Source organism: Bombina bombina, chromosome 5, assembly GCF_027579735.1.
Source record: "Bombina bombina isolate aBomBom1 chromosome 5, aBomBom1.pri, whole genome shotgun sequence".
NCBI lineage: Eukaryota > Metazoa > Chordata > Amphibia > Anura > Bombinatoridae > Bombina > Bombina bombina.
The window spans coordinates 429892882-429906030 of record NC_069503.1 but is presented as its reverse complement, the minus strand read 5'-3'; the positions used below and the strand labels follow the sequence as shown (position 1 = coordinate 429906030).

At 40.8% G+C, this 13149-nt stretch overlaps 1 protein-coding gene across 2 annotated transcripts in view; it reads right to left on the bottom strand.

Moving 5' to 3' along the window:
• Positions 1 to 13149, bottom strand: part of NOD1 (nucleotide binding oligomerization domain containing 1) — a 311719-nt gene that overhangs the window by 50809 nt on the left and 247761 nt on the right. For both annotated transcript variants that reach the window (XM_053714271.1, XM_053714272.1), the window contains 2 exons: positions 11182 to 11265; positions 3876 to 3959 (listed from right to left, as the gene is read on the bottom strand). In XM_053714271.1, the coding sequence (XP_053570246.1) occupies positions 3876 to 3959; positions 11182 to 11265 (168 nt within the window). The remainder of the gene's footprint in view (positions 1 to 3875; positions 3960 to 11181; positions 11266 to 13149) is intronic.

Here is a 13149-nt window from a genome sequence, read left to right as displayed (position 1 = left end):
AAAGAGCTGAAATCCTTGGGGCATGCCCCGCAAAGGGCCCTGTTCAGGGCTGGTAAGGTAAAAGAGCTTGTAACTTTTTTAATTTAGAATAGGGTAGGGAATTTTTTATTTTGGGGGGCTTTGTTATTTTATTAGGGGGCTTAGAGTAGGTGTAATTAGTTTAAAATTGTTGTAATATTTTTCTTATGTTTGTAAATATTTTATTATTTTTTGTAACTTAGTTCTTTTTTATTTTTTGTACTTTAGCTAGTTTATTTAATTGTATTTTTTTGTAGCAATTGTGTTTAATTAATTTATTGATAGTGTAGTGTTAGGTTAATTGTAGGTAATTGTAGGTAGTTTATTTAATTAATTTATTGATAGGGTAGTGTTAGGTTTAATTATATCTTAGGTTAGGATTTATTTTACAGGTAAATTTGTTATTATTTTAACTAGGTAACTATTAAATAGTTCTTAACTATTTAATAGCTATTGTACCTAGTTAAAATAAATACCAAGTTGCCTGTAAAATAAATATTAATCCTAAAATAGCTATAATATAATTATAATTTATATTGTAGCTATATTAGGATTTATTTTACAGGTAAGTATTTAGCTTTAAATAGGAATCATTTATTTAATAAGAGTTAATTTATTTCGTTAGATTAAAATTATATTTAAGTTAGGGGGGTGTTAGTGTTAGGGTTAGACTTAGCTTTAGGGGTTAATCAATTTATTAGAATAGCGGTGAGCTCCGGTCGTCAGATTAGGGGTTAATAATTGAAGTTAGGTGTTGGCGATGTTAGGGAGGGCAGATTAGGGGTTAATACTATTTATGATAGGGTTAGTGAGGCGGGTTAGGGGTTAATAACTTTATTATAGTAGCGCTCAGGTCCGCTCGGCAGATTAGGGGTTAATAAGTGTAGGCAGGTGTCGGCGACGTTGAGGGGGGCAGATTAGGGGTTAATAAATATAATATAGGGGTCGGCGGTGTTAGGGGTAGCAGATTAGGGGTACATAGGGATAACGTAGGTGGCGGCGCTTTGCGGTCGGAAGATTAGGGGTTAATTATTTTAAGTAGCTGGCGGCGACGTTGTGGGGGGCAGGATAGGGGTTAATAAATGTAATACAGGGGTCGGCGGGGTTAGGGGCAGCAGATTAGGGGTACATAAGTATAACGTAGGTGGCGGTCGGCAGATTAGGGGTTAAAAATTTTAATCGAGTGGTGGCGATGTGGGGGGAGCTCGGTTTAGGGGTACATAGGTAGTTTATGGGTGTTAGTGTACTTTAGGGCACAGTAGTTAAGAGCTTTATGAACCGGCGTTAGCCAGAAAGCTCTTAACTCCTGCTATTTTCAGGCGGCTGGAATTTTGTCGTTAGAGCTCTAACGCTCACTTCAGAAACGACTCTAAATACCGGCGTTAGAAAGATCCCATTGAAAAGATAGGATACGCAATTGACGTAAGGGGATCTGCGGTATGGAAAAGTCGCGGCTGAAAAGTGAGCGTTAGACCCTTTAATCACTGACTCCAAATACCGGCGGTAGCCTAAAACCAGCGTTAGGAGCCTCTAACGCTGGTTTTGACGGCTACCGCCGAACTCCAAATCTAGGCCTTAGATTGGTAATCAGATGTTAGTGTGACATCCAAATAATTAATGGATGTTTTATTCCATTCAAAGGTAAATTTGAGCCCTACTTCATTGGTATTAAGGTAATCTACAAAAGCCTGGGCCTGTTGATAGTCCGAGGACCAGATGATTAGCAAGTCATCAATATAACGCATATATTTCACAGGAGAAGAAGAAAAGATGTTGCTATCTCCATAGACGTGGAACCGCTCCCACCACCCCATAAAGAGGTTAGCGTAGGAGGGGGCAAACTTCGCCCCCATTGCGGTTCCACGTCTTTGGAGATAGAAATCATCATTAAACATAAAGAAATTGTGTTGCAATAAAAATTCAATTGCACGAATCACAAAATTCCTATGATCTCGAGAAAGTGTAGTATAATGATCCAAAAAAAAGGAAACTGCCTCAATGCCAAATGTGTGAGGTATAGTAGAATATAAGGAGACCACGTCAATAGTCAACCAACTTTACTCTGGTTCCCATTTAATTTTTTCCAATTTAGATAGTGTATGTGCAGTATCACGTAAATAACTGGGCAAGCATTGAACCAGAGGTTGAAGAAAATCATCTACCCATTTAGACAATGGTTCTAAAAGAGAACCAATGCCTGCCACTATGGGCCTACCCTGTACATTCACTAGACTCTTATGGACCTTAGGGAAATGGTGGAAGATGGGCATCACTGGGCTATCTACCAAGAGGCAGTCAAGAGTCTGCTGATCAATGATGCCCACCTCCACACCATCATCCAAAAGGTTCCCAAGCAAATCTTTGAAGTGTGTGGTGGGATTCCTAGATAATAATAGGTAGGTTTCAGGGTTCTGTAATTGCCTAAGGGCTTCATTCACATATATCTGTGTATCCAGAACAACCAAACTACCACCCTTATCTGACTGTCTGATGACTTTATGTTGGTTGTTCTGAAGTTCATTACAGTATGCATGCTTATACTTTTCAGAGGTCCGATATTGTTCTATGTACAATCGTTTTATTGATTGCATGTAATATTCTAATTTTCTGAGATTGTGGATTTGGGGTTTTCATGAGCTGTAAGCCATAATCATAACAATTATGACAAATCACGGCTTGAACTATCTTGCTTTGCATGTAATGAGTCTATCTCATATATTAGTTTCATCTTTTAAGTTGCATTAGTAAAATAAATGAACTTTTTCATGATATTCTAATTTTTTGAGTTTCACCTGTATATGTTCTTACTGAGGAGACAGCTGAACCAATGTTGCATTTGTGAACTGCCCATGAGGAGTGGCAACTGCTAGTTGTGTATATGCAATTGATTCTTGGACACTAGGTTTTGACAGAAGTAAAAAATATATTTTGAAAGGTAAATACAGACAAAAAAAGGCATAAAAAATTAATCTTTCAGAAATGTCAGTGAAAACTTATACTTTTGTCTAAAACAAAATAATAAAAAAATTAGATAATAACCTTTACAATTTAAAAGGGGTCACACAAAACCAGAAACTATGAGCTTTGTAAGACTATGAAGCAATACAAAACTGAATAAACTATGCAGGTATCATAAAGCTTAAAATTTTTGTGCAGAAGAACGAGTAAAATTGCATAATTAATCAATTTCACAAATTGTCTGCACAAACAAAAGATGAATGCGAAGTTGTGAAGTTTAAAGGGACAGTAAAGACAAAATTAAACTGTCAAGATTCAGATGGAGAATGTAATTTTCAACAACTTTCCATTTTATTTCTATTTTCTAATCTGCTTTGTTCCCTTGGTATAATTATTTGAAAAGCATATCTATATAGGCTCAAGAGCATTAATCCACTACTGGCAGCTTGCTGCTGATTGGTGGTTGCATATATATATGTCTCTAGTCATTGGCTTACTTGATCTGTTCTGCCAGTAGTGCTTTGCTGCTTATTCAACAAATGATACAAAGAGAATGAAGCAAACATATTACAAGTAAATTTGAAGTTTGTTTAAAATTGTATGCTCTCTTTTATGTCCCTTTAAGAAATGAAATCCTGATTTAAAACAAGATAAACAGGACATTGAAAGAACAAATAGAATGCTGACTACATTATGCACAGTTCTGCAAACTGAAATGCTGTTCTAATTCTATGTACAAACAAAGGGAAGACACTACAGTTCATGCAGGAACTAAACTATAGGTCTTGTATCTTGCAGATCTCTAAGAAATTACAGAGATCCTCATTAAGAACAATAAGGAGAAAACAAGAGATTTATTTTGTTTAAGAGAAAATATGAAGCTTTTGTGGAAATCTTACCAAAGGTTTTTCAGGGTCTTATTAACAGTCAGCATTTCAGCAAGGTAGTTAGCTGCTTCATCAGTGAGCTGGTTTTGTGTCAACCTACAACAAAATATAGCACAATATAACAATACTCACTCTCATTCACTAATCTCTTGTAACATATAATAGGGAAGGACATGGATCTATAAATCCTGTCTTGTACTATTTTTCATGGATTAGAATGGAAATGAATGTGAAGTAACAATAGATTAGCGACTAAATCTCTTATGTATAAAATGTTGAGCCAAATAACTTATCCACAGCCACATTTATAAAAAGCAAAATCACTTTTCTTCTTTGGCTAAACTAATAGTCTTAATGGAACAATCTATACGTTTTTTATGCACTTTTGATTCCATTTTTCTAAATATACATGTATTGCTTTTTCTAGATGTTTTTGGGTGCCAATAAGGCACACTACATTATAAAGCATCACACACTGTGATTTATTAGTGGGTCGGAACAATCCTAACTGAATAATGACCTAGTAGCCTAAGAATTATACATCTAGATCTGCAGCTATCTCACATAAATTAATTGGTTTCAATTAGTGTTTGAGGTCACATATCAGTGTATTATCATATCACATGCTGATAAAGGACAAGCATGGATTTTTGCAAACAGATGGATGTCACACAATGCAGTCAGTTCAAACTATCCTTAAAAGGACATTTAAGTCAAAAACATTTTTATCAGGTACATTAACCGCTTAACGACCAGCACCGTACCCTGTACAACACTGGTTGTTATGCCCTGGGCCTCTCTCTGCCGCGATCTTGCTAAAAGTAGCGGGATCACTCTATTTCTGCATGCCTTATGAGTGTAGCAGTGCAGAAAAAGACAGGCAGAGATACTCTGTGGCCCTCTCTGCATCGGACAGCGGTGGTGGCTGGGAAGTGGGCGGGAGCGGGTGGGACCGCTATGCTGCTACAGAAAAAACTTTCTGACACAGCGAGTGGGAAGAAGGGAGGTGGGGAAGGAGGGAGAGGGGTCTTCTATATTAGAAAAGGGGATAAGAGGGTGGGAAAGCGATCTGGGAGAGGGTATGGTAAAGAGGGGGCAGCTACACTAGATGGCGGCTAATAGGTAGAGAGGGAGGTTTAGTTTAGGAGGGGGGGGGGGACAGGGAGGTTAGGGGTAAGGGGGGATCCTACACTCCAGAAAATAGAATAATAATTGTATTTATTTTTTATTTAATAATAATAATATTTTCATACTGGCTTTCTGCCAGTACTTAAGATGGGGGTGACCATTGGGGGGTGAGGGAGGGAAGAGAGCGATTTGAGAGGTGTCAGGTAGAGATCAGGGGGTGGGAAGTTTCAGGTGGGAGGCTAATCTCTACACTAAAGCTAAAATTAACCTTACAGCTACCTGATAAACCCCTTCACTGCTGGGAATGATAAACGTGTGGTGCGCGGCATGACGTATACCAAAATGGGCCTAGATCAATACTTTTGGTTGTCTACAAAAAAAAACAAACTATGCTTACCTGATAATTGTCTTTTCTTCTGACAGGAAGAGCCCACAGCTGCATTCATTACTTTTGGGAATTCAGAACCTGGCCACCAGGAGGAGGCAAAGACACCCGAGCCAAAGGCTTCAAATACCTCCCCCACTTCCCTCATCCCCCAGTCATTTTGCCAAGGGAACAAAGAACAGTAAAAGAAATATCAGGGTGAAAAAGGTGCCAGAAGAACAAAAATTTACTGCCGCCTCATAGACAAAGTGCGGGCGGGAGCTGTGGACTCTTCCCGTCAGAAGAAAAGAAAATTATCAGTTAAGCATAATTTAAGTTTTTTCTTCTTAAACGGTTAGAGTCCACAGCTGCATTCATTACTTTTGGGAAAACAATACCCAAGCTATAGAGGACACTGAATGCAAATAAAGGGCGGGTACAAAAAGGCGGGCTCTTCGAAAGGCACCACAGCCTGAAATTACCGACACCCTACAAAAAAACTAAAAACAATAAGGGGGAAAAAAAAAGAAGCTCAGGTAACTGCTCATCAGTTACACAACCTGCAAAGCCTACTAGAGACCACTTAGACCCAGAGTCTGCTGCAGCTCTCGACTCCCACGAAAGTACCCCCGACCTAAAGGACAAGAACCTCTATCAACCCCTAAGAGGGAGAATAGAGAACCCTTTAAGAGATCCAAAGGACCATCCAACATGGGCTCAAAATCAAAACTTCGAACAAACCCAAATTTGCCACAAGACCACTGCCCAGGAAGACAAACTCCCAAGAGGACAAGGACCAGAAGATAAGGCCATACTCAGGAAAAAATGTCACTATGATGACCAGAGGGACACCCTCATATTCCTGACACAGCACCATACCACATATGGTGCTCCAAAAAAACTGCGAGATTCCCATTGCCTCATAGACAAGTCGAACCGTTTGGCTAGACAAGCTAGACAAACATAGACAGGATAATTTGCCTAGCAACCAAAAAAGAGCTCTTCTGTGAGAACACAGAGCCACCTAAAAACAAGAACTTGCGATGACTAAAGTCCAGCAAAGCTGACCCTAAGCCATCCTGGGACCTCATCCCACCGAGAAGCGCGGAAAATACTCAGCAGCAACTCCCGCCCAGAAAAATTCGGACTCCAAGGAGCATCCCAGCAGCAGACACCACCAGTAGAGAAATGGTGGCAAGAGCCCCCCCCACCAAAGGGGAGAACAGAATCCATAAAAGTACACAGTCAACACTGCATAGAGCAAACCGATCCCTACCTTCACTCCAAGGTAACTGTCCCAGCCCAAAGGCTAGTTAAAGACCTAAGACAAGAAGTATCAAAACTCCGCCCCGACCTATGGGAGAAAAAGGATAGATCTATGAGGATCAAAATCCCAGAGTAGAGCTCTGACCACTACTTAAAAACTGGCATGCTACCATGAGCCATGACAGGAACTTTGTGCTCAGGGCCCAAAACCCCTACACTGTTGCCTTCCATAAAAAAGGAACACTCTCAAGGGGAAGGACGTATTCTGACCCACAGCATCCTAATACCCAAATCCAGCCCCATGATCCTGAGTACGCAAGAAAGAGAAAAGAACCTCTGATGCGAGAAATACAAGGACCCACAGGCCTTCACGGATACTGAGGTACCTCCAAATCGAGGAGATCAACGCAAGTACCCATCCCCCACCCTAGGTGAGGAGAAGAGGAATAGAATAAACGGTAACCACCCTACCAATAGAGGCGAGACCCATCGGCCCAAATCGCCAGCCCAGTTGATACGACAACTGGAAGTCTACCAGGAAGCATTAGATGCCCCTGAAGACAAGTAGGGACCCGTGTAAGAGACCTCAAAATTAAGTCTCAAACAGCTATTAATCTCCCATGAGAGTCAAAACACTGCGTCCCCTCAAGGGACATGCGGGAGATCCAAACCCTAAGGTTAAATTGAACCGCCCATGCCCGTTCCAAGCAAGAGACATGGTCCTAAGCCAGAGTCCTTGAGAACGGGACCGATCGCAAAATCTAACCGACTGAGGAACCCATAAGCATCCTCCTATGGTTCAGGGCGTACTTAAGACCGAGCCTTCCACCATCTTAAAGCAATTCTCTGGTTTGCAGCTCAAAGGAACCTGTGCACTAGTCCCACTGGGTCCTGATCCCAGGACCTTCTGCATGTTAAGCAGACAATACAACCACTACAATATGGGACTTCGCCACCCCAGACGTAGAGTACCAGCAACAGCCTCAAACCCAAGAGTCTAAAAAACTCCTGACCAGTCTAAGAAAAACAGCAACCACATCATATCATAAGGTAATCATTTGTAGACAGGCTTGACCACTTAATCTACAAGGCTAGTTCTCCATAAAGTCGAAGCACCCGAGAGTCTAAAAACCACGGTATGACAAGGGGCAGTTCCTAGATTAAGAAGACGACAGTCTCCAGAGATATTCCCAGGATCAGACTCTCGAAAATCCTGTAACAGGAATAACAATGGGAGCCTCGCTGCTCCTGGCAGAAAGGACGGGGTGATCCACCCCCCTGCACTCTAAGCACTAGAGCAAACGAGACGCTGAGAAAAGGAAGAAGGAAATGCTTCTAGACACAGATGACCCAACCCAAGACGGGAAGAAAAAAAAACTCCGCCACCGCCAAAAGTCCACTCCTCGGAATTCTAGACCTCCCAAGGTCATACACATCTCCAAACCATAAAGGAATGTGAAACTACGGTTACAAGTCCACAGGGACCTTTAGAAACCACAATGATGTCTTAAAAAGTCGGTAACGTATCCCAAGCAAATAGAAAGAAAAAGACCAACTAAAATCGGAGCTCACAACCTTCCTTCCAGAAGCGTTGGATCTATGCACTAGGCCTCCATACTTTGTAGTAGGATCCGAGCCCGGAGTCCATATCAATAGGCCAAAGTGACATTCAGAATCCGACAGGATAATCAGCACCGCGAGGGTGACATGAACCCAAGGAACAGCAGATAGCGTCCGACCAGTAACTGCCTGGTACAAGAACACTCCAGAATTCTCTAAGGTTCAAGAAAAATTGACCCGAAGGTTCAATAATATGAACTAGAAACATAACTTTGTTCTTAATCAAAAGTCCGCAACTTCCGAGGAAGTGCCCACACGACCACAAAATCACAAGTATCAGTTCCAGAGAAAGAACGTTCCCAAAATGGAAATTATATCAGTTGTGAGCTTATTAAAAACAAATCAAATACATCCTATCCGGATCAAAATAAAAGTAAGGCAGCACCCGCGGGTGAACGCCCAAGGAGAATGGGTACGCCAACAGGACTAGCCGATCAGAGGCCCCATTCACCCAAGCTCAGAACTGGAACGATACATAAAAGCAAAAAGGAGATGTCGAGGAGATTAGCTTCATCCCCAAACGTCTAACCTAGCTTGCCATCCGGCATCTAAGGCCGAGGATCCCTCGGCCCACTAGGACTGGAATCCTCCAGGACTGCCAAAGCATGTCTTAGTAGGACACGAAGACGTGCCAGCCTATAACGGAAGGCAAAATTATCCCTCGCCAGATCGATAGGCGACCCCGGCCCCAAGGTTGAGGCCCCTGAAGCCTCAGAGGCCAACGCTTCCCCAGAAGGCAGAAATGAATCAGGCAATCCCACCCACAACGGGCCCTGGTTGACAGAACCTGGACAGTACCTTAAAAATATTTCACTTGTGAGATATAAATGAGCCAGCGCCATAGATATGGCCATGCGGAACCGTGCGGTAACCTCTGGAGGAATCAAGCCACCTTCCAGAGAAGGAGTAAAGGCCATAGGGGCACCTGCTTGCGTAGCAAAGGAAGGTTCTGGGGCACGCGCCTCACAGGACATGGAATCCTCGGGGGCGGATGGATCAACGCACTCTAAGATCCTTGAATCGGGAGAAGAGATTACTCTAGAACGGCAATCGGAACATAACTGATGGGCATGGATAACCCGGGCCATTTCATATTCATCACAAGACGCATTCTCCGAATCGGAGATATCCATGTTTAAAAAATCAGAATCCTCCATAACTTTGGGTTTTCAAAAATGACAAACACTAACTGGCACCCTTTTTATACCCCCAATGGCTGAGGCACTCACCACCTCCTGAGAACCAGACAACTAACAAGCAGACTTTCTCTGCCGCCACACAGTCAGAATAAGGAAGTGGAAAACAACGTAACCGCACCCCGTCACGAGGTGCACCATGCAAGTCACAAAAAGAGCGCGTAAATCTAAAGAAATCGTGCCAACTGATGATAAGGCCGTTATGTTTCCGAAAAGCCCTGAGCCTAAGTATTACTACACATTAGCAGATAGAACCACATAATAAACATAATTAAAGTCCCCCCTGTTCAATAACCCCCCTCAGGAGATATTAACCCATGATTTCTTTTTTAAGATAAAAGGAGTCCCACTGGGACCCTACCTTCTTTCGTTAACATTACATTCACATATCAAAATAAAATGAAACGATCTTACCGGAATCTGCGCCATGGAACAGGGACACGGCCCTTCAAGTGTGACAGATAGTGGCCTCGCTTCTGACATGGACTTGAGTGAATAAAGGCAGGCAGCGAAACTCGTCAACGCCTTGAGACCCACACGGGTGATTAGTTTGCGCTCTATAAGTACCCAATAGATAGATGATAGATAGATTTCCAAGGAGCTGTTAATATGAGTCGGGATGGTTTCGCAGAAAGACTCTCTCTGCATCTCCAGACTCTAGCCTTCATCCATGCTCTCACTGAGAGGCTGACAGGATTACTTCAAACTCTTTGCCTCCTCCTGGTGGCCAGGTTCCGAATTCCCAAAAGTTATGAATGCAGCTGTGGACTCTTCCCGTTTAAGAATAAAATATATAGTTTTGATAGGTAAATATAAAAAAGGCTCTATTTCTGTTTAAATGTAGTGATGGCAAAAATGCTCTGGTCTTTTGGGGAAGTTTTAGTCTGAAATGCCCGTTCCTTAAAGGGTTAAAAGCAACAAATCCAGCAACCATCAGTAATATTACTTTTTAACTCTAAAGCAAGTACAGGGCAAGAGAACAAATCTGTGTTTTTGCATTAACCATATTATATCTAGAGGGTCATGTGACCCATCATTTAAAGAAAAAGGGACTCAGCTATAATGGTACTCCCATTAACTATGTGCTCGCTAATTTTGTTTAAGTGGGTGGTGCACTTTTTTTGACTAAACCGTTTTATTTGAGCTTTTTGTCGTGTGGATTAAATAGTCACTGATTTTTTTTATCAATCATGTAACATCTATAGTGTCATGTTACCCTTCACTGGAAACAAGAGCGTCTTCTATTTATTATTAAGCGTCTAATGGATGTATGGATTTCATTTCTGCTAAGAAACAGTCAAATTGTTTGTGCCCCCAGCCTTTAAATTACACTAAACCTGATGTAAAATGGCAATTAAATTATCTAGAGTTCTAGTGACTCCATATTTGATAGGGTATGTGGTCTCACAGGTGTATGTTTAGCGGTTTTGGCTGACAGAGGCAATTTCAGTGACTTCCCACATTTATAACTCTATTCCTGGTGTCTATCAAATTAGACAAACTGCCATTTTCACACTGACCATGTGATGACCAGTGGGGCAAAAGAGGCTATGGCCAAAAGAGATTTGTTCTTAGCAGTGACTGCCTAGCCCTAGGCTCATAATGTATGATCATGGCTAGCATTTGCCATCTCTTGTACCCACACCCTATGGAGACCGTCACTGCCGCAGGAGTTGCCAAACCTTGTGATGTGTAGAAAATATTAGGTTTATTTAAAACACATTATATAAAAAAATACAGTTACCAGAATATTCTCAAAGAGGCATTGTGTTGAAGAGCAGCTGCAAGATGTTGTCCACCTTCATCTGTGATCTCATTGCAACCAAGACTGAGGAGAAAGAGTGAAAAAATATAACCGATAAAAAACTGCATGAGAACGGAATTAAAATGTGCACAACACATTAAAAATAACTGGAAAAAATGACTTCCATTGTCATCCTTAAACCTGTCATGTGAGATCACTACACTACAGGAAAAAAATAATAATAAATCCTGTGGTACTTTGGGCAAGATTTTCTATGAAATTCCCAATAGTGAATGGGTTACATTTCAAAACTCTGCAAATAACCGTTACAAGGCGTTACATGACTCACGTGCCAGCCCTAAAGTTTAACAATTTTTTTTAAAAAAAATGTTTTTTTAAAGTTCTTAATATTTACAGTTAGTGAACTATTTTATCCCTAGGTTGTACACATTTTTTTTATCATTTTAAAAGTTTTACAATTTTCACTTGAAACCTAGGTTTCACAATTTTTACAAAAAAATTAAAAATGTACTAAAAAATCTTATCACACCAACAACTTTTGCGCCCTTTGTCAACTTCCTAGTTATAGGATTTTACAGTAAACATTATATACCTGCTAACTTTGGCTGAGAGATGTAACCTTAGCCATGCTATGTTTATGGCTCACAGCAGAAAAGCTGTATTCTGTATAAATTAGCTACCTCATCAAGCTTTGCTACCTCCGTGTGCGCTTGCGTATAATTACATAATCACACTCCACTTTCAAAATAATGTGTGGAATGCGATTACGTAATTACAAGCAGAAAATATTCTTGTTAAAGCAGCAATAGACATACGCAGCTAAACATGGTAACTTATTTCAGTGGTATAATTTGTCATTCAATTACACAAGGTTTTTCACTGCTCATGCAGGCATCAAAATCAAATAAAGAGTCTATCCAACTATTTTTAATATGCACCTATTACTTACAGGTCCATTTGTAATTACACTTAAAGGGATAATAAACACCAAAAATGTTAATGTTTAAAAAGATAGATAATCCCTTTATTTACCAAACACTGTTATATTTTGCATAACCAACACTGTTATATTAATATACTTTTTACCTCTGTGATTACCTTGTATATAAGCTTCAGCAGACTGCCTCCTTATCTCAGATCTTTAGACAGACTTGCATTTCAGGCAATTAGTGCTGAGTCTTAAATAACTCCACGTGCGTGAGCACAATGTTATTTATAGGAAACCTATGATCTAACGCTCCTTGACTGTGAAAAACTGTCAAATGCATTTAGATAAGAGGCGGCCTTCAAGGGCTTAGAAATTAGCATATGGGCCTAACTAGGTTTAGCTTTCAACTAAGACTACCAAGAGAACAAAGCAAATTTGATGATAAAAGTAAATTAGAAAGTTGTTTAAAATTACATGCCCTATCTGATTCATGAAAGTTTAATTTAGACTTTACTATTCCTTTAAATAAAGCAACTCTCCATAAAATGCACATTATTAAAAACAGAATTTATGTTTACCTGATAAATTTCTTTCTCCAACGGTGTGTCCGGTCCACGGCGTCATCCTTACTTGTGGGATATTCTCTTCCCCAACAGGAAATGGCAAAGAGCCCAGCAAAGCTGGTCACATGATCCCTCCTAGGCTCCGCCTACCCCAGTCATTCGACCGACGTTAAGGAGGAATATTTGCATAGGAGAAACCATATGGTACCGTGGTGACTGTAGTTAAAGAAAATAAAATATCAGACCTGATTAAAAAAAAAACCAGGGCGGGCCGTGGACCGGACACACCGTTGGAGAAAGAAATTTATCAGGTAAACATAAATTCTGTTTTCTCCAACATAGGTGTGTCCGGTCCACGGCGTCATCCTTACTTGTGGGAACCAATACCAAAGCTTTAGGACACGGATGAAGGGAGGGAGCAAATCAGGTCACCTAAATGGAAGGCACCACGACTTG